At 34.2% G+C, this 22,491-nt stretch overlaps 2 protein-coding genes across 2 annotated transcripts in view; one reads left to right on the top strand and one right to left on the bottom strand.

Annotated features, from left to right (window-relative positions):
* LOC123546684 (high mobility group protein 20A-like) overlaps nucleotides 1-22,491 on the top strand; it is a 62,485-nt gene that overhangs the window by 13,930 nt on the left and 26,064 nt on the right. The gene's annotated exons all lie outside the window — the stretch shown is intronic.
* Nucleotides 853-13,585, bottom strand: LOC123546683 (toll-like receptor 4). Its single transcript, XM_045333158.2, has 2 exons — nucleotides 13,510-13,585; nucleotides 853-11,711 (listed from the first exon to the last, which is right to left on the bottom strand). Exon 2 carries the CDS (start codon nucleotides 11,679-11,681, stop codon nucleotides 8,880-8,882), a length of 2,802 nt encoding a protein of 933 aa, XP_045189093.2. The 5' UTR covers nucleotides 11,682-11,711; nucleotides 13,510-13,585; the 3' UTR covers nucleotides 853-8,879.

Here is a 22,491-nt window from a genome sequence, read left to right as displayed (position 1 = left end):
AATTATATCCAATCTTCATAAAATTGATCATTGCCAAGCTTAGTTGTGCATATCAAGAGCACTTTCCTGTTCAGTGCTTTTCAGCAGAGGTATGGCCTTACATGTCAACTTTGTAGGACGTTTTGACTACTTCTCTTTCATCATTGAGTAGATTTCCACAAAACGTCAATGCCAAGCCTAGTTATGCATGTCTTTGACATTATTTGGTTTTAATGATTTGCAATGAAGTTATGGTCCTTGATTAGCTGTATTTTACAGTGTTTACATTACTTGCAAAATAAGACTGAAACTCAACAAACCTCACAAAGTGATCAGTGTGAAGAGTAGTTGTGCATATCATTTACTTGATCCAGTTTAATGATTTTCAGCAGAGTTAAAACCCTTGATTTCTCAAATTCTTCAATGTTTGTGCTGCTTTTCCTGCACCTATTTTGTACAATGAAATAACTTTGGTATTTGGTTGCTGTAGAACATGGTGCCAGTATTTGTTCAGTATATACTGCAATAATAAGTGATTATAAAAGGTATTTGAGCTGTGCCATGAGAAAACCAACATATTGCATATGCGACCAGCATGAATCCAGACCAGCCTGCACATTCGTGAAGTCTGGTCAGGATCCATGCTGTTCACTTTTAAAGCCTATTGCAATTATAGAAACCGTTAGCGAACAGCATGGATCCTGACCAGACTTCACGAATGTGCAGGCTGGTCTGGATCCATGCTGGTTGCAAATGCACTATGTTGGTTTTCTCATGGTGCGGCCTATTTAAGTAACAGAATATGTCTTACTACAAACTGCTACATTTCGTTTAAAATCTGTTATCATGGGAAACAAAATATACAATGACTGATGAGAAGCTGTATATTTATTTTATTGAAGCAGAAAAGTAGAATATACATTTATTATGTTACATTTTTTATAACAGTAAGGATATTTATTTACGACTTGTGGATTTTGTTTATCTCAGTGATACATGTAACTTTTTTTTGGGGGGATGCGGGGGTGGTGGGGGGGCTCATATTGATAACCCCGTTTATTCCTTTACATACATGAAACAATAACATACACATAATACTATAATCCAGTATACAAAAGCAATGCAATAAAATGTAAACAACACAATGAATAAACATAAGTTTCAGTTTTGTAATCATATTTATCAAATATGTATTGATTTAGTTATAATATTCCATATGTATGTAAAAGGAGAGTTTTTTTAAAGGAAGATGTGATGCTGATTGATGAAAAAGGAAGGTCTAGATAAGAGAAGAAGAAAAAAGGGGATCGTTTCCATTTAAATTGAAAAGATATATTCGATTTATGCTAAAAAAGAATGAAAATTTTTGGGGTGGCTAAATTTCAGTTAAAAAGGACCATTTGGATTCATGTTTATCTAATCTATCTTTCATTAAAGCTATTTTTTTTCCCAGGGATATACGCAAATATAGATAGTCAAGAAACTGTTTAAAAATCAGAATTGTCTTCCTGTATTTCATTCTTAAAATGAAAAACTTACATAATATAATAACAAAGTTTATTGCGCTTTTCATTTTAGTATTTCCTATACAACCAAAACAGACATCTTCAAAATTGACTGTATAGGGGATATTTTTAGTTTCGAAAAAAATTGTTAAGTCTATTCCATAGAGCCTGCACGTGCTGGCACTCCCAATATAGATGCTTGGTTGTTTCAATATTCATGTTGCAGAAATCACATAGATTACTGGAGACCAGTTTACATGTATATAAATATTTGTTTGTGGGTAACAAACACATTAAGAATCTATACTGAAAACTTCGAAGTGTTGTATCAATAGTAGTTTTAAGCGGTACTGTATATATACGCTTCCAGTTAATGTCGCGATTTTCAAGAACATCGTTCCATTTGTTTTCTGCTTTTATGTCTTCAATGGGCATACATTTTATTTGAATTTTATATAGTAATTGATTCAGTTTTTCAATGTTCTTTATTTTATCAATTAATGTATTGTCCCTATTATTATTTAAGAAACTTTGGGTTATATATTTTATGCTGCATTTTGGAATACTCTTTATTAATTTAAAATAGTTAAGGTAATCATGTTCCTCTAAGTCTAACATTTGTTTCGCTTCATTAAATCTGTAAAAACATTTTTGCCGAAAGTCGAACAACTGGTCTATATATTTTATATTTTTATTATACCAATTATTCCAGAAAATTGTTTTGTTTTGCATTCGTATTTCCGAGTTATTCCATATATTATATTTTATATCTAGATATATATAGATTTATATCTTCTCTTATTTGGTTGTATTCATGGCTAATCTTAAACCAAGTAATTAGAATATCTTTTAAGAATATATTTTTATTGCAGATATTAAGATCTATGTCATCTTTATTTAATTTACCTTCAAAAACTAACTGAGCGCCAAATTTTTCAAGAGCATTTACGTAAAATAGTTTCCAGGGACCTTTATTCTCGTCACATATTATTCGTTTTACCCAATAGGCTTTTTATGGAATGCACAGATAACCTAATATCTGTTAATTTTAACCCTCCTAGTTCGTAGTCCTTAGTTAAAACCTTACGTTTTATTTTCTCAGATTTATTATCCCATATAAAACTGAAGACCGTTCGGATAATATCTGTTATAATGTTTTCTGATGGATTCGGCAAGACAATAAAGGGATATATGAGTTTTGGCAGAGCAAACGTTTTTACTACAGTCACTTTACCTAAAAGAGTGAGCTTTCGGTGTTGCCATTGTTTTAAACAGTTTTTGAATTCTTGTAGTTTTGGCTCAAAATTTAATTTTATCTTTGATTCCCTGTCATTATAAAATGTCACACCAAGAGTTTTTGTGCTTTTTGATGTCCAAATGAAATCTTTCTTTGTTTTGTATTTCACATCTGAGATTTTTAATGATCCTCTCAAACGATTCTTTATTACCATTGTTAATATATGTTGCATCATCTGCTAAAAGTGTTTGTTTTATTTCAGTATTTCCTATATTGATTCCTTTGATGTGTTCATCTTTTTTTATAGTATTAGTTAATAATTCCATGCAAACGATAAACAGCGAAGAAGAAAGAGGACAGCCTTGTCGAACCCTACGTTCAATTTGAACACTTTCTGATAAAAAACCATTGTTAATAATCAGACTGGTGATATCACTATGAAAGAGCTTTACCCATTTTATGAAAGACTGACCAAAATTGAAGTGCTTTAAAGTAAGCATTATAAAATCATGGCTTAAACTATCAAATGCCTTTTCATAATCTGAAAACAAAAGAAGACCAGCAAAATTTTGTTGATTGAGATATTCTATAATTTCAAAAATAAGGCGCACATTTTCTCCTATATATCTTCCTTTCATGAATCCAGTTTGCTCATAACTTATAATATGTGGTAAAACATTTTTAAGTCGATTAGAGATTGTTTTTGTTGCAATTTTGTAGTCAACATTAAGTAAACTAATTGGTCGCCAATTCGCTAGTGAAGTTTGGTCTTTTCCAGGTTTGGGTAATAGTGTTAAAATACTTTGTTTTTGCAAGTCTGACATTTCTCCCTTCTCATATGAATAATTAAGAGCATTTATGAAGTATACCTTAATATAAAATTCTGTTGTAAGACCGTCAGAGCCTAGGCTTTTATTGTTTTTCATGTCAAAAAGGGCTTTAGTACATTCCTCATTCTGTGAGTTTTCCTTCACATGTACATTTTTCTTCATTAGATAATTTCCTTATAGATTCATCAAAAAATTTATTGTGGACGATTTCACCTGCCATTTTTTATACAAGTTTTTATAAAATATAGCTTCTTCATTTGATATCTCTTTTTATGCCCCCGAAGGGAGGCATATAGTTTTTGAACCGTCTGTCCGTCTGTCAGTCTGTCTGCAATTTTCGTGTCCGGTCCATATCTTTGTCATCGATGGATGGATTTTCAAATAACTTGGCATGAATGTGTACCACAGTAAGATGACGTGTCGCGCGCAAGACCCAGGTCCGTAGCTCAAAGGTCAAGGTCACACTTAGACGTTAAAGGTCATTTTTCATGATAGTGCATTCGTGTCCGGTCCATATCTTGTCTTGTCGGCCATTTTTCTTATCATAATTTATATCGAGTACTGTATTAAAATCTCCTCCTATTATAAAGTTTTTGTCATTATTTTCTAGTAAAAAAAATTCTAGTTTCGAAAAAAATGGATATCATCATTGTTCCGACCATAAACATTTAAAATTATAAGATCATTATCATTGATTTTTATTTCTAATGCAGATAATCGGCCTTTAACTGTTTCCGTAAAATTAATTACCTCATATTTTTCTTTAATATTTAATAGCACGGCAATTCCTTCTTTATTGGAATGTATGCCGCTAAAAAATGCTTCACCATTCCAGTCATTTTGCCATATTTTACTGTTTATGTTAATTAGATGTGTTTCCTGTAATAAACAGATTGAGAAATTTTGATGCTTTAACCACTGAAATACTTGTTTTCGTTTTCTTGTATTAATAAGACCCTAACGTTCACTGACATTATAGATGTTGCCATAACAGACCAAATAAATGGTACTGGAATACACTTTTAAAAATGGAAACGATCATAGCTAAACGGGTAAGGGAAGTAATCTTGAAAAGCATGTTTATGAGTAGGTCATGGGTAGTGCCCCTTTTCAATGCCTAGCTCATCTCGTATAATCATTATTATAGATATTATAATAAGTTTAACAAGAAATGTACTTTTAGGTATAGGTAGATTAAGCTGTTAATGTTTTTACTTTTTCCCGCTTTTTCTTTAAACAAAGTATACAGGTGTGTTATAGGCAGGTTACAAATTTCAACCACGAATGTACCAAGGGTAAATGGTAGATTAGAAGTTAAATCCAAAATATTCAAATTCAACTGCATATAATGTGAAAGGTGACGATCATCAATATTACAGAAGTAAAAAATGCATATAATACCTAAATTAATTATAATTACACATACATACATGTAATGTTATCAAAAGTATTTGTATATTGTGAATATTTACCAGCCTTGATTTATATCATTGTATTAAAACGTATTATACAATATTCATGTTCAAATAAATTTCTTGTGACATAAAATAAGGCTGAAATAAATACATGAATTCACATCTACTAATCAAAACTGTTTAATTTTTGACATTCAAAATGGGTTTCGTGTGGCATCAATTTAAGTTCAAGCAGTAAAAAAACAAACTCGTTTTTCTAATATTAAAAGACAGCTTGATTTAATAATATCTTGTGCGTAATGCAACCAGTATATAATAATATATGTGAGCCGCGCCATGAGAAAATCAACATAGTGGACCCGCGATCAGCACGGCTCCAGACCAGTCCGTGCATCCACGCAGTCCGGTCAGGAACCACGCCGTTCGCTCTCAAAGCCTATAGCAAATAGAGAAACTGTTCGTGAACAGCATAATATCTTGTGCGTAATGCGACCGGTATATAATAATATATGTGAGCTGCGCCATGAGAAAATCAACATAGTGGACCCACGACCATCATGGCTCCAGACTAGCCGCGCATCCATGCAGTCCGGTCAGGACCCACGCCGTTCGCTCTCAAAGCCTATAGCAAATAGAGAAACTGTTCACGAACAGCATGGATCCTGACCAGACCACGCAGATGCGCAGGCCGGTCCGGACCCACGCCAGCCGCAGACTCACCACGTTGGCCCTCCCATGGCACGGCTCATGTATTCTTATTAAAAGTTACAGCAAGAAAACGTGTAAAAATGTTCATAATGATATTTTGCTATGTATTTTAACATATATACCAAATGAATTCGTTACGACGGATATGCAAATCGTTCATATAGAAAATATTCCGTGCATTTCAAAAACAAAAAAAGAAGAAAGAAAACAATTCTACACATTCCGAGGATCCATTTAAATCAAGCAGTCGTAGTAAATACTGTTGAACCTATGTGTATGGACTACAGTTTTTTAATTTTTAGAAAGTCTGTGTATTTAAACATCAAATACTCTCCATTCTTGAAGAAAAAAAAAAACGGGATGAAGAAAAACCTGGTCCTTTTTCGAAATGAAAATTAATAAGGAATCTAGGTCATTCAACAAACAGTTGCTGAAATTTATATAATCAAGCCTGCAGATTAACTAAAGAGAGTCTAATTCGTGTTGCTTGAAGTTGTAATTTTTAAAGGCGACTTTCATATCTTTTATCATATAAGTATAATTAATCATAATTATTTGTTTTATTTCCTAAACTTTTTGACTCTCTTTCAAAATGAAATAAAGCACATTCGCATTATTTAGATTACAATTCATCTACATAAAAATATCACCTGTATAGGTTATAACACATCTACATACACGTATTTACACACACGTATCTATACACACATATACATACATATAACATCATATACATGTATCCACACAACTGTATGTGTTTGTGCACATATTTAATTATGGTGCCTGCTTAACCGAGCTCGCGTAGAATGTCTCAAAAAGATTTGTCAAAAAAAATATATATATAAAATATTATATATTTCTATGCAAATATTACATTCTGTGACGTTTCGCCTACGCATACCCATTCACTGTACATTAGTCACTGATATTTCAGTAATACATATTTTTTATTTAATCGGATTCGGTGACACAAAATTATCTCGCCAAACTGTAATAATACATCTGCAAGGTAATAATTTTCATTCTTAACCCTGTATTTAAAGTACACTAAGAAGTGATTTGCATCAGTGAATGTATTCATTGGTTTGTATATTGCAAAGCATGCACATTTCGTGAAAGGTTAGAGATCGAGGATAGAGGTAAATATGCATGGCTGGGGTTTTGCCAAAAAGAGGATTGACCTATTTTCAGATATCTAAAAAAAACATGCAATATAGTTTAATTCTTATTTTAATATTTTTTTTAAAAAAGACATCTTTAAAATTTAAAAAGCTTAATCGGCTTCCGATAATGTACTCGTAAATATGTTGTTAATCTTAACTCATAAATGTATTCTGGCATCATACTTTATACATATAATATATATATTTGCACTTCTGGTATTTGATATAGGTGTTTACATTATAAGTTTTTATCACTTTTTGGCCAAGGTAGATTCAGCCAGTGGTCATATTCTCTGCTCTGTACTCGATGCACGTGTCCCATTTTGTTTTTAAAATATAGGTTCCCGTTTCGCACCCAGCATTTGTCTACCTCGTCTGGCATTTTATGTTTAAGGCACATTAACACTTGGTAGTTTGTGCGTGTTAGATCTTCAGATACATAAATGGGTTTTGACAAGAGTTTTTTATGTCTCAATCTTGATGTAAATCTGCAGATTATCTGTCTTGGTTTATTTCCGCCGCTTTTTCCCAACCGATGACTGATATCTATGTCTTCTCTTTTTAGGTTTAAATCCTTTATATGGCTGTTCAGAGCTTTTATAATGATATCTGTTGTTTGGTCAGCATTTTCTGGTAATCTGTTTTCATTTTTATTAGCATTTTCTAGTAGTTTGGCGCTATTATCTTTTTTTCCATGCAGACGGTGTCACTTGTTTTTGGTTTGTGTCTGCTGCAGCCCCATATTTTTGCATTTCATCATCACTCAGTTAACTGAGGGATTTGCCGGGTAAGTTTTTTTCCGCAATGCCGTTAATTCTTACATTATGTAGCCTGTCATGCTGCTCAATGTCCTTCAAGAATTCGTCTGTTTTTACCTCACTTTTTCTCAGATCTGATCTTAATTTTTCATTCTCATAGGACTGTTTGTCTATTGTTTTGTTTAATTTATCGACCTTGGTTTTTAGTGCCTCATTTTCTACATCCCTATCAAAGATTTTTGATTCGAGTATTTCAATTCTTTTTTCAACCGATTTAAGAAGTTCGTCTTTCATTTGTGTTATCATTTCTTTAATCATTGTTCTCAGAGTGCCATCATCTTTTGTCATTACATTTTCTAGTTTTGAATTTATTTGGTGTAATTGTGATCTAATATCTTGCATGGGGTCTTCTTGGTTTGTATTTTGTTTTTTTTTAGGTTTCTTTCTAGGAGTTATATCTGCGCTTGTATCCAGTTCACTTACACTGCTTAACTCACTGCGTGGTCTTTTTTTATCACTATCTTTCACTGCATACTTTTCTGCCATTATTTAGTATAATAGCATATCTCTATTGTATCTCGTATTAAGGATTAACGGTACTTGTGTCTGATCCTTGCACAGAATATCTGTTATGATATCATTATATCATTGTATTTGACAACTGTTCACTAAAATAAGGTTTTCAATATGGCGCTCCCAGATTTGACCTCTTCATAACATTGCTTTATAATATCACATGTTAAACATTGTCAAACTGTTTGTTTTTCATAGTAAATATATTTACCATATAAAATGAATGTAATAGTCCAAAATAATCCAAAAATCACAATTTTTCAGTATTTCCCAAAAAGGAAAAATTTCCGATTTTCCTAAGAGCTCCAAAATTTGAATGTCTCACCAAGGGACATCACTTCACCTATCCTGATACATGTAACTTATATTAAGTAACTGGTCGCATGGAGGTCCAAAGAAAGTGATCTTAAATGCAAAATGTGATATTCTTCCAAGAAACTATTATTTAATGCAAAACATATACAAAATAAAGGCCTGTTAGTCACCAGAATTTCTAGAGGAGTAGTTAGTATAGATGAATTGACTATATCTGTGCTTGTCAGGATGGTGACAAACTTTACAGACATTATAATATATTTTCCAAACAAGCCTGCTGATCCGTTTTGAAAGTTTGAATTTCAGGAGTTTGTTAAATTTTATCTTCTCTTACAGAGTATGCAGGGTATGCTATTCTATCTTCAAACTAATTCAAAGTTTGATTATTTCAGTCCACTACTTTTGCCTTAGAGTATCTGCTACCCTTTCCCAAAACTGTTGTACATGTTGATGGTTTCCTGTTGGGTAGTCCATGTAGGTTTGCTGCTGAATGATGTCAAGTACTTCTAGCGGGAGACCAGATGTTCGAACATGTTCCTTCATGAGAATACAGATGACATCTCGGCCAGTTTTTATCGCTTCCATTCTCGCCATGTTCATTTCGTAACAACACCATCTGCTGCGCAGGAAGTGTGGTGTCATAATGATCAACATTTTGTTAGATGTTGTTATGGCTCTCATAATATTATCGCAGACAAAATTGCCCGCTACAAAGTCACGATCATGAACCAGTAGTTTCAGTCCCCGTTTCATTTCCAGTTCAGGAACAAGATGTTGCCTTACGAATGTGCCGTCCTCGCTGGCATAAGAAACAAATGCATCATGCTCAAATTCACTGTCATCGTTGTTCACAGGAACATAACCCCTTAGTTTAACTTTTGCAGAATAATACATATAACGTAAGTTCCATCTGTATCGATACACTGTTCCAGCGACTATGGCAAATATTCCAATAAGGATTGCGGCTGAAGTGGCTAGAATAATCGTCAGGTAGTTTGCACACTCGCTTTCTAACGACCTGTATATCTGTGACACAAAGGTCAAGTTTCCAACAGACCCATTGTCAAACTTACATGTATATGTTTTGTAATCCATAAAGTGAACCCTGGTTTCGGAAAACCATTTGATCAAGTCCAAATGCTGGCATGTACACTGTAAATTATTTTTGGCAAGATTAACAGATAAGTTTGTTTTTGATGCCAGTTTGTCCCAGTTTTTGCGTACAGACTCATTGATAACTTCAATGAAATTGTCTGCCAAATCTACAAATGATAAATTTTCCATATACTGTGTATTCCAGTCCACATGTGCAATCTGATTTCCTTTCAGAGTTAGATTTCTTAGTCTCGTCAGACCTCGGAAAAAGTTGATTGGCAGTTGTTTTATCCCGTTGTATGCTAGACTTAGTGTTTCTAAATTTGCAAGTTTCTTAAAAGTCTGACCATTGTAGTCTTTGCTTAGTGGAGTTCCGAGAAAGTTTTTTGAGATGTTCAAGGATACAAGGCTTGTCATATTGTCAAAGAAATCATAAGATATTCTAGAGCATGCATTGTTAGCAAGTGTTAAATTTTTTAGTCTGTTTAATCCTAACAATTTTCCCTTCCAGTTCCAAATCATGTTTTTATCGCATCTCAGTGTTTCGATTTTATTTTCACACATACAGAACTGCAGTAATTCTGTACGAAATCTCATCTCATGTAAGTCCAGGTATTCCAGATTTCTAGGGATTACGATTCTAATAGAAGACATAGGGCAGTATCCACACCTGCTGCTGAAATACTGCAGAAACATGTCCGATTCATCGTTAACATCGTAGTTATAAACAGAGTGGTTTTCCTTGCTTTCATGGTTAGATCCTTTGCCATTTATAGAATCATGTGACAAAGTGGCACTTTTAGTTTTGTGAATGTTTGGCCGTTTTAAATTATCGAGTGATCGTTTGTTGTTGTTCCTTATTATAGAATATTGCTTTCCTAAATAAAATTGTTTTAACCCTTGACTGATGCGATCTGGGAGCCGTTGTGATGCTAGTGAAAGGTATTTTAGATTTGCCGAATCATTTCTCCTTACATATGAAGAGAGTTCCCATATATATTTCCCAAAGGCAAGTCTGTTGTATCTTACTGATACGCGTTCTAAGCTTTTAGGAATATATTGCACAGCTTTTGGGTCCATTGTTTCTAGCCTGTTAGAGTCTAAACTGATATTCTTTACAGAGGTGTTAGAAATGTATTTTAGGTTTTCTTCAGTAAGTTTTGTACAGTCTCCAAGTATTTCATGTATCCTTCTTAAATTTAGCGATTTGATTTGTGTGAATTGCAGGCCATACGTAATGTTCGCCAAACTTTTGAATTCTAAATATTCATTGAAAGAAAGATCCAGCTTTTCCAAGTTTGATAATTCGGTAAAACTGCCATTTTCGACAAAATCAATGCTGCAGTTTTTCAAATATAGCCGTTTTAATGTTGGCAGATTGTGGAACATGTTTTTTGTGATCTGTCCAATTTCCCCCCTGAATCTCCCACCAAGGTTCAGAGTTTCTAATGCTAATGCTTTAAATTCTGAAACAAAGCTCTGGTTTTTCATGCCATCCAAGTTTAGTTTAGTTAGATTTGTCAATAGTTTCATAGCCTGGATGGGATAACTTTCATTCTCCCAGAATTCAGATAAGTTCTGGTGAAGATATAGAGTTGTAAGCTGTTTGAGCGGTCTAAATGTATCGTTCCGTATAGCTGTGTGTGTATACCTTAGTTTATTCATTTGAAGATTGAGAACACGAAGGTTTTCTAGACCAGTGAATGTGTCTGATCCAAGTTCTGCAATGTAGTTGTATGATAGATCCAAGGAGGTCATGAAAGAGTACCAGTTAAAAATTCCATCTGGAATTTCAGAAATGTAGTTCTTCGCCAATATCAGAGTTGTTGTGTTGTTCGGAAAGTTGGCAGGTATTTCTGTCATTTTAGTGCTAGTGCAGTCAACTTTTAGCTCCTTCAGTTTTATAAATTCACTACAGGAACAGTTTGGATTATTTGGACAAGGGTAGCTGTTTTCTTTGTTGGGTTGAGCTGTGTGCCCATTGAACATGTTGCCATGGTATTGTGTCATATCTGGCACGGTGATTCCTTGGTTATGCTGACTTACTGCCAGCTGTACCATCAAAAGGGTTGTAAGCACCGGAGTATATACAAACATGGTCATTTGTTCATGCTCTTATTTTTCTTGAAAAATCTGGAAAAAAAATGAAAGAGTTAATGTATTACGTATTTACAATTAGGCTGCGGGCGGCAAGTGATAAGCCTTTGCAACCAGTGCACAACAAGATCAGCCTGCACAAATTATGGTCTGCACTGTTTGCAATTCAGTCAGTTAATTTTCAGTGAACACCCCTTTAATGATAAGTGATGCTGCCCAAATTGAATGACGGACCAGTCAATTTTAGAACTTTAGCAGGGAAAGGGTTAATTTAAAGAAACTTGTTCACACTTGTTTTGATCAGGACCTTCCAATCACTTTCTGGGGTATTGTGCCAGCACCCTCTGAGGGTGGGAAGTTTCACAGCATTTTCATTGGAAATGGTATGACAGCATATAATACCAGTGGTTTTATCACCATCAGAGGTGGTCAGAATGTCATGGATGCTATTTCGAAAACTTATGAGAAATGCGAAGCCAGTCATAAGTACAAGTCATGCTCTGTGGAAATATTATCATGAACTCTGCTGCTGAAGGTTGAGTTACATTGCATTAGGCACAGTTACATCCAGGTAGATTATTAAATGTGACTAAAATTCCACATTTAGGCGGCCATAAACTGCCGCTTCTGACCATGTTTTTTTTATACTAAACTTTTGCCTGACAGTATAGTTCAAGTGCAGTCTGTATATTTATTGAACAACCATCGTATGGACATTAAAAAATTCCATGTTAAATTTGCAAATAGAATTTTGTATATATGGAATATTCAGTCTCAAAATTGATACTAGATTTTATAAAATTAAGTTGACTGAAAGAAAGAAATCCCCTTCTGCCCCCAATATAAACAGCCTCAACTTGTAAGCATCAAGTAACTATTAAGGATGAAGTTATTTTGCATTCTATATTTGACTTAACTCCGGTAAAGTGATTGCTATATCCTCAATATTACTAAATTCTTAGCTTCTCCAACTTAACCTCTCCAAAAAAGAATCATCCTTAACCTCTCAAAAAAAAAAAGAATATAACTTTAACCACTCCAAAATAAAACACATCTTTAACCTCCCCAAAGTAGAATACAACTTTATCTCTCCAAAATAAAACCCATCCTTAACCCCCCCCCCCCCCCAAAAAAAAAAAAATAGAATACAGCTTTAACCTCTCCAAAGTAGAATACAACTTTAACCACTCCAAAATAAATTACAACTTTAACCTCTCCAAAATAGAATACAGCTTTAACCTCTCCAAAATAAAATACAACTTTAACCACTCCAAAATAAATTACAACTTTAACCTCTCCAAAAAAGAATACAGCTTTTACCTCGCCAAAATAAAATACAACTCTAACCTCTTAAAAATAGAACACAACTTTAATCTCTCCAAAATAGAGTATAATTTTAATCCCTCCAAAAATAACCTCTCCAAAATAGAGCTTTAACATCACATCCCTAACCTTTCCAAAATAAAATAAAACTTTAACCTCTCCAAAGAAGAATGCATCCTTAACCTCTCCAATAAAGAATACAACTTTAAGTGCTCTGAAATAGAATACAACTTTAAGCTCTCTAAAATGAAACACATGCTCAACTTCTCCAAAACAGAAACATCCTCCACTTTAACCTTTCCAAATAGAGCTGATCCCTACTTTCTCCCAGTTGTGATCTATGCCTTGTCAAAAATGGCGTATATTTTTGTTCTTTCTAAAATGGCTGAATGTTATTGTACGATCATTTCCCCATTCAGTTTTTTTATAGGTTAACCTAGTGGTATCTGTAGAAAATCAGTTAATTTTATTTTAGCTTCAAAAAGTTAAAAAAAAAATAAAATGTAAATACCTGTCTTCCTCCAGAACATGTAATGAATAAATTAATGTTCCTGTGCTAGGATAAATCAGGAAAAAATGGTTGTTAAGGCCAAAGATATATTTTGGTTTTCACATCATTTTAAAAATTAGATCATAAAATTTGATAAAGAAAATTCAAATCTTGTAAAACAGACCCATAACATCTTTTAGAAACATAGATTGCATTCCAGTAAAATGATAGCAGACTCTATTTGAGAAGAAGTAATGAAATATGATACATTCTTCATGTCCACTAGCAGCCATGCTGTAATTTTCAGTCTTGAATACCGGTATATTTCATAAATTATGCTATAAAAATTCAGAATGAGAAAATGATGCAGACTTGAATTAAGCAAAGCACAATGGCTGATGGTATGGCATCCACAAGAAAACTGGTACATACTTTAAATGACATTTCAAAGATATCATTAGAAGATGGTTCTGTTTTTCTCAAATGCTCATGATCAACATGTTTTGCAAATGAATAACAAGCATAATCTGCAACAATAGTCACTGCTGTTTAATGTAGCTTCTTAAAATTATTAATTTTGAAACTTGTTAATCCCTCGCCACGAGTGGTGGGGGGTTATAGGAATGGTCTCTGGCCGTCCTTCCATAACATTTTGTGTCTGTTCTGTATCTCCTATGAAGGATTTTCATGAAACTTTAGTCAAATGATAACCTTATCAAGATGATGTGCAGAACCCTAGAGTCAGCCATGTCAGTTCAAGGTCAAGGTCACAACTCAAGGTCAAGGGTTTGAGCCTTCCATATCGTGTCCGCTCTGTATCTCCTAAACCCCTTGAAGGATAATCATGAAACTTGGGTCAAATAATCACCTCATCAAGATGATGTGCAGAACCCATGAGTCAGCCATGTCGGCTCAAGGTCAAGGTCACGACTCAAGGTCAAAAGTATGAGCTTTCCATTTCCTGTCTGCTCTGTATCTCCTAAACCCCTTGAAGGATAATCATGAATTTTAGTCAAATGATAACCTTATCAAGACAATGTGCAGAATCCATGAGTCAGCCATGTCAGCTCAAGATCAAGGTCACAACTTAAGGTCAAAGGTTTGAGCCTTCCATTTTGTGTCCGCTCTGTATCTCCTAATTCCCTTGAAGGATAATCATAAAACTTGGGTCAAATGATCACCTCATCAAGACAGTGTGCATAACTCATGAGTCAACCATGTCATGAGCCTTTCATTTCATGTCTGCTCTGTATCTCCTAAACCCCTTGAAAGATAATCATGAAACTTGAGTCAAATGATCACCTTATCAAGACAATGTGCAGAATCCGTAAGTCAGCCATGTCAGCTCAAGGTTAAGGTCACAACTCAAGGTCTAAGGTTGGAGCCTTCAATTTTGTGTCCATTTAATTTTGTATCTCCTAAACCCCTTGAAGGATTTTAGTCATTCTTTGGTCAATTGATCACCTCATCAAGGCAATGTGCAGAACTTATGAGTCAGCCACGTTGGCTCAGGGACAAGTTCACAACTCCGAGTCAAAAGTTTGAGCCTTCCATTTTGTGTCCACTCTGTATCTCCAAATCCCTTGAAGGATTCATATTAAACCTGGGTCAAATAATCTGCTATCCAAGACAAGTTGCTGAACTCATGAGTCAGCCATGCCGGCTCAAGGTCAAGGTCACAACTCGAGGTCAAAGGTTTGAGCCTTCCATTTTGTGTTCACTCTTTATCTCCTAAACCCCTTAAAGGATAATAGTGAAACTAAGGTCAAATGATCACATCATCAAGACGATATGCAGAACTGATGAGTCAGCCATGCCAGCACAAGACTTAAGGTCAAAGGTTGAGCCTTACATTTTGTGTCCATTCTGTATCTCCGAAAGATTGGAGGATTTTCATCAAACTTGGGTCAAATGATCACCTCATCAAGAACTCATAAGTCAGCCATGTCAACTCAAGGTCAAGGTCACAACTCAAGGTCAAAGGTTTGAGCTCTGTATCACTTAAACCCCTTGAAGGATTTTCATGAAACTTTGGTCAAATGATCACATCATCAAGATAATGTGCAGAATTCATGGGTCAGCCATGTCAGTTCAAGGTCAAGGTCACAGCTCAAGGTTAAAGGTTTACCCTTTCACTATCCATAATAGTGGTGTGGGATTTAGCCGTCTTTCAGACTGCCTTGTATTTTTATTTGTTTTGCCTAAAACAAGTTACATATTGCAAAAATTGGATTCTGTAGAATATTGCTTAAGGAAGTTAAATGCCTTGTGAATTTTTTTTTTTCAACTAAAAACAATGTAGATATAAAACTTCCTTGTGATTCACTTTGCTGTTTGCAGTTATGTATATTTTGGGGTGTAGCCCAAGATAGTTCATTTAATATTGTATATACTGTACCATGAATTTCAAACTAAAAATTTTATGTGACATACTTTAACACTCGTGTGACATACTCCAACACTCATGTCTTTCTTGATTTACACTTTAAACTAAGATGGAAAGAAGCTCATTAAAAGTGAATTTATTTGAATTTAAAAGCAAAATAAGTGATGCGGCTACCCCAAGCACTTTTTATGCCCCTGGCATCTACTGATGCGGGAGGCATATAGTGGTTGTCCTGTCCGTCTGTTTGTTTGTTTGTCCGTCTGTACGAGGTTAACCAAATGGAACTGTTTTGTCTAGCATCAATACCCCTAACTAGAATGACTTGATACTAATGCAGATGTAACCTGTGACCATTCCTCATCTTCAGACATCACCTGCCCTCACTTTGACCTTGGCCTTGAACTTGACCTCGTTTTGGACTTAGGTTGCTTTGTATCGACAAAGATGCCAACGGGGCATCAAGCGTTTATTGAACTCCTAGTTTTTTTTAACAGTTTAAGTATTATATAAGTCTGATTGTTTCTACTGTAATTATATACCTCTTCATAGAAGAGAGAGTATATTGTTTTGCTTGTCCATCAGTCTAGTTTTTCTTCTCAGTTATAGGCGAACACTTGGGCATAAAGTCATCAGTCTTTTAGGGATGAATACCTGTTATCAGTCAATGACCCCTTTTATTTTGGGGGTTAGTTGGTCAAAGGCCAAGGTCACAGTGACCTTTAGGCTGAAAAGGTTTTCTGATCAGTGTGTGAAGCATGTTCAGGCATTTATAAAGCTGTTACATTTTATAGAATAATTGCTTGTGGTTTTATTAGTTTGACGATTCAAAGAAAAGGTAGAGCTACTGGGTTCATCCATTCGTTGGCCGCAGCATCCCTATTTAGTTAAGTTTTTGTATATAAGCTTGTACCACAGTTAAACTCTTGTGGGAATGGATTGAAACTTCACAAAATTATTCACTGTGAAAAACTGATTTACACTGCATAGGTTCCATAACTTTATTTTTATGCCCCCAAAGGGAGGCATATAGTTTTTGAACCGTCTGTCGGTCTGTCAGTCTGTCGATCTGTCCGCAATTTTCGTGTCCAGTCCATATCTTTGTCATCGATGGATGGATTTTCAAATAACTTGGCATGAATGTGTACCATAGTAAGACGACGTGTCGCGCGAAAGACCCAGGTCCGTAGCTCAAAGGTCAAGGTCACACTTAGACGTTAAAGGTCATTTTTCATGATGTGCATTCGTGTCCAGTCCATATCTTTGTCATCCATGGATGGATTTTCAAATAACTTGGCATGAATGTGTACCACAGTAAGACGACTTGTCGCACGCAAGACCCAGGTCCGTAGCTCAAAGGTCAAGGTCACACTTAGATGTTAAAGGTCATTTTTCATGATGTGCATTCGTGTCCGGTCCATATCTTTGTCATCCATGGATGGAATTTTAAATAACTTGGCATGAGTGTGTACCACAGTAAGACGACGTGTCGCGCGCAAGACCCAGGTCCGTAGCTCAAAGGTCAAGGTCACACTTAGACGTTAAAGGTCATATTTCATGATAGTGCATTGATGGGCATGTCCGGTCCATATCTTTGTCATTCATGCATGGATTTTAAAATTATTGGGCATGAATGTGTACCACAGTAAGACGACCTGTCGTGCACAAGACCCAGGTCCGTAGGTCAAAGGTCCTAAACTCTAACATTGGCCATAACTGTTCATTCAAAGTGCCATCGGGGGCATGTGTCATCCTATGGAGACAGCTCTTGTTTTTTAGCTCACCTGTCACATAGTGACAAGGTGAGCTTTTGTGATCACCCTTCGTCCGTCGTCCGTCGTCTGTGCGTCTGTCCGTCCGTGCGTCAACAATTTCGTGTCTGCACGCTAGTGGTTTCGTTTATGATTTTATTTTAACCAAACTTGCACACAACTTGTATCACCATAAGATCTCGCTTCCTTTCTTGAACTGGCCAGATCCCACAATGGGTTCCAGAGTTATGGCCCCTGAAAGGGCCAAAATTAGCTATTTTGACCTTGTCTGCACAATAGCAGCTTTATTTATGATTTGATTTTTACCAAACTGGCACACAACTTGTATCACCATAAGATCTCGGTTCCTTTCTTGAACTGGCCAGATCCCACTATGGGTTCCAGAGTTATGGCCCCTGAAAGGGCCAAAATTAGCTATTTTGACCTTGTCTGCACAATACCCGGCTGTACATTTTCCAGGTTCAGCCTGGAAATGATGCTGGAAATACCTGGTATTACATGGTAATCCATGGAAATCCCTGGTAAATGATGACTTTTCCATATTCTGTTACATGAAATGTGGTATAATTTCCATGTAATGTGGAATTTTATTTCCAGCCTTTTCCAGCATAGGCTGGACTATGATGGAAAGAGGCTGGACCAGAGAGGTAAAAGGCTGGAAACCTTTGGAAATGATTCCATGGCAACATGGAAAGTGGAACTTAGTAATTTTTAAGGCTGGAAAAATATGGAAAAAACTTTGAAATTTTACAGACCACCATGGAAAGAACTTAGTTATTTTTTAATCAAAATAACTGAGGAATAAATTTAAAATGCTTCTTTTTCAGTCCAGGGTGTTAAAGGCTGATCATGACTATTGCAAGCTTGCAGAAAGCTTACGCAAGCTTGTGTGTATTAACATACAGAATTCTGCAAGCTTGCGATAGCTTTGCAAGCTTGCGCAAGCTTTTTCTGTTAAAGCTGGACTTAGAAAATTTCATGCCAGTTGTAAGGTGGGAAGCAGTAAAAAATTCTAAGTTGAGAAACATGGAAAAAATCTATAAAAATCATTATTTGATGATGATTTATTTTTATTTTAACATATTGGTATTCAAATTAAATGACATGAAACAAAGAATCTAAATATCAGGTTAACATTTATTTTTTCTATATATGTCTATATAAGGGCATGTCACACTAAATACCAAAACTATGAATTTGTCTGTAGCATGCACAATATAAATAAGACAATAAAATATGACAAAAAAAAATATCTTTAACACTTTTTTATACATTTTATGTTGAGAATGTCTGAATTGGTCATACAGAGAAAACTGTACAAGTGTACATGTAAGTATATAAGTCATATGGAATAATATATGATATACAGGTGATATTCTCTTAACTTTTACTCAGTAGCAAAGTTGCCATTTTTAGAGGATGGGGTTAGTTATATATAATCTTACAATTTTTTTTTTCAATTTTTTCTGTCCATAAAGAGGAAATCAGCTGAAAAAGGAAAAATCACATCCTTGAAATTTTAAACTAATATTAAAATTTATTGAAATATCATGCTTTTTTTCTCCTAGAAAACAACAGCAGCAACAGTAATTGCATGAAATAGTACAATTCTTTTCACCAATTCATTAAAAGTTACCTAGCAAAGGGATTCCTAGATAAGTGATAAATCATTTGGGTCTATTAATCTACTACAGTGTATGTATATTGCTTGTCTCACTACAGGAGATTATCTCATGCAGACTGATAAGATCTGGCACATGCTTTATATTTAGAAACTCATAACAAGAGATCAACCAATGAAAATAAAGTCAGGGAACTACTTCTGGGGGCTGTACATGTACCACAAAAAGTAATCCATAGTTTTTCTGTTTTATATCAGAGTAATCTTCAAAATTTATGAGTCTGTGATTGAATGGAATAAAATCTTCCTCTAGTACAAAAATATTTTAACATCATAGATGTATCATTACCTTCATTAGCTGACTGTAAATGGCACATTTGCCCAAGAATATCAAAATTTCAAATCTACACAGGAAGTTCTTTGACAGAGAGCAGAATGGAGTAAATATTTGGGAGAGTGTTTCCTAAATATTTTACTATGTGCAGCTTATTTCATCTTGGAAGTTAACAATAATTAACAGAGTGCACCAGGTGAGTTCATAAAATTTATTTATTTTCAAACAGTAATCTAGATTACCTTTAACAATGTCAAAACTGGAACAATGGATTCTAACAGGAAGCAGGTGGTTTAGTTTTCACTGTGTAATGCAACAAATGATTTTTACTTCATGTCATTTTGTTCCACTGCAACTATTATGCAGCTGCAATTTCTAATTTATCATGCTTTTAATTTATAAGAAGGAAAATTGGATATTCTTTTTAAATGAAAATATCAAATGGAGCAAAAAAAAAAAAAAAAAAAAAAAGGCCAGTAGAGTTATCTCTACAGGTGGCACTACTGAGTAAACAATGCTACCAGTCTGCTGACTACAATATTACACAGTATATTCAGGGAATATTTGGTTTAAATCAATGTTTTTAACCTGTTATTATATGGAAAAAAAAATTTAACAGGAAGAATTGTTTATGGATAATTTAGTTATTATTATAGATCATTATACCCTTTATTGAAACAGCAGAACATTATATCGAAAATTTAGCAAAAATACACATATTAAGCAGCTTTTTGTTATTTATAGGTACTTTTATTGTAAAACTACATTTATCACTTGGTCTAATTCTTTTCAATATTAATATGATTTTCAAATTTTCAACAAAAAAAGTAGCATCTTTAATAATGGGAATTGTATGTTTAGTCCAAGTCTATTATAACTTTTTAGAATTTTTATTTTTAGAATTGTGATTAGAGCCAGTCTATAATTATCTAAGGTCCAATATCATATGATAATATTAAAATCTGTAAATTAGACTGGCATTTGTCACAATAACATAAATTTTTAAAAATCACATTTTTTTCAATTTTGTGACAAGTTCTTTATTATCAGTCTTGCGGCTAGTCTAGTCTAGTCCACCTACTTATGATAGTCTTTGTCTAATATTTACCCATTTCAACAAAATAAACTGGAATGTACAAGTAAATAAAATTTCTATGTTCAAGGTTAAATGTAAAGATTTAGGTTTTCCCTTTAGGAGTCTTACAGAATATTGACATATATTATATTTGCAATGTTCAGGGAGATTATTTGAGCCTATCATACTTTAACTTATGGAAAATATATCAAACTTTCCATGACATTGAATAAAAGGCTAATACATATACACATCATATTTATTACAAAATTTGCAAAGGCATATTTTATTTACTTTCAACATGTTCAAGTAACTTTTTTTTATTACAAGGTGCAGTGAATAATGCTTATATTATTCATAATTTGTAATTTTAAATGTGTGGCAAAATTTAAAAATTGTTTTACATAATCTTATGCAAAATTTGTTTAATGAGCAGTTATTTATACTTGTATAACACCTTTTACATATTGTTACATGCTAAATTACATAATATACAAATAACTTCTCCAACTACTATGAAGCAAAAAAAAAAGTATAAACAGTACTGTCAGCTGATGAATGCATCAGAGACATTTTTTGGCCTCATTACTCATCACAATGTACAGTTTCAATTTTAGATCATTATACCCAATAATAAACTATGAAAAAATTATGGACATCTAAATGTTAAATTAAATCTATTTTTCAGGTATAGCATCAGATGTGTATATAAAGTATCAGCACACATGAATGAATTGAGACATGTTTAGTGACCCAATGTATTGTGTTCAAAGGCCCCATCCAACAGTTCAAAGACATGTAAGTATACTGACATTATATATTACTATAGTAATATACCAGTACACACACTACCATAGTTCTAGGTCAATTGACAATTTTCCCCAAACATGACTGAATGTATCAACCGATTTCCAGCAGGACCCATAGCAGGTTTTATAATTATTCCCCTTGTATCAAGTCGAGACCAATATTATTATATATAATGGTTAAAAAGTACCAAATTAAGTAATCACTTGGCAGTCAACACAACTTGGGATGTCAGTGCAGGTAACTGGTAGAAATAAAACTTGTTAATATTTATACAATAAGAGCAATGCATAAGTCCAACCTATTAATCACTAACCCAAAACACTGAAAATATCTGCCTGCCTTCATTGGAACCTTATTCTACCAACATTTGAAATCAAATTGAGAAATAAAGCTTCGTGAAAATGCAACAAGTAATGTTATTACTTGCTTAAATCTGCAGTGTTGCCTGTATCATAAAGATGCACTAACTTTGAATACCATGTAAGATATTAATTTTATTTTGAAACTATGAACTATGGACAATACTAATGAAGAAACTGCTTTAATGGTTTAATATCTAGTGATTCATTATTTCAACAGGTCATAGCAGTGGAGCAAATGATGGCAAATGATGGCTTTGTGGTGGTTAGTGAAAAACTGTGGCAATCTACATTGGTGGTGGCAAACACTGACAGAAAATTTCTGGACCAGCAGTGACATTAAGTTGAAAATAATGACATATTTTACACTGTACTGAAAAGATGTAATTGCGAAAATTATTCAAGAAATAATATATCTCATTCAGTGATTTGTTGCTGAATAAATCATTGTTTGGAGTTCAGATGCGAAGGAATTATATCACGAGGGCGCAACATTACTGAAAGGATTTTCTTCAAACTTTCACAAGTGAACAATCTTGACGGGTAGATACAACTACAATTACATTGCATCCAAAATCAGTGGCACAGAAACCGGTAGGGGACTATGTATTGCCTTGCAATACTTCAGCACCTTGTTGTTTTATATGTG

This window comes from Mercenaria mercenaria, chromosome 9 (assembly GCF_021730395.1).
Source record: "Mercenaria mercenaria strain notata chromosome 9, MADL_Memer_1, whole genome shotgun sequence".
Classification (NCBI taxonomy): Eukaryota; Metazoa; Mollusca; class Bivalvia; order Venerida; family Veneridae; genus Mercenaria; species Mercenaria mercenaria.
Note: the sequence above shows the minus strand (reverse complement) of the source record. Positions and strands in the feature narration are given on the sequence as shown.

Coding starts and splice junctions, on each gene's coding strand:
- LOC123546683 (XM_045333158.2), bottom strand. CDS start 11,681: ATGACCATGTTTGTATATACTCCGGTGCTTACAACCCTTTTGATGGTA.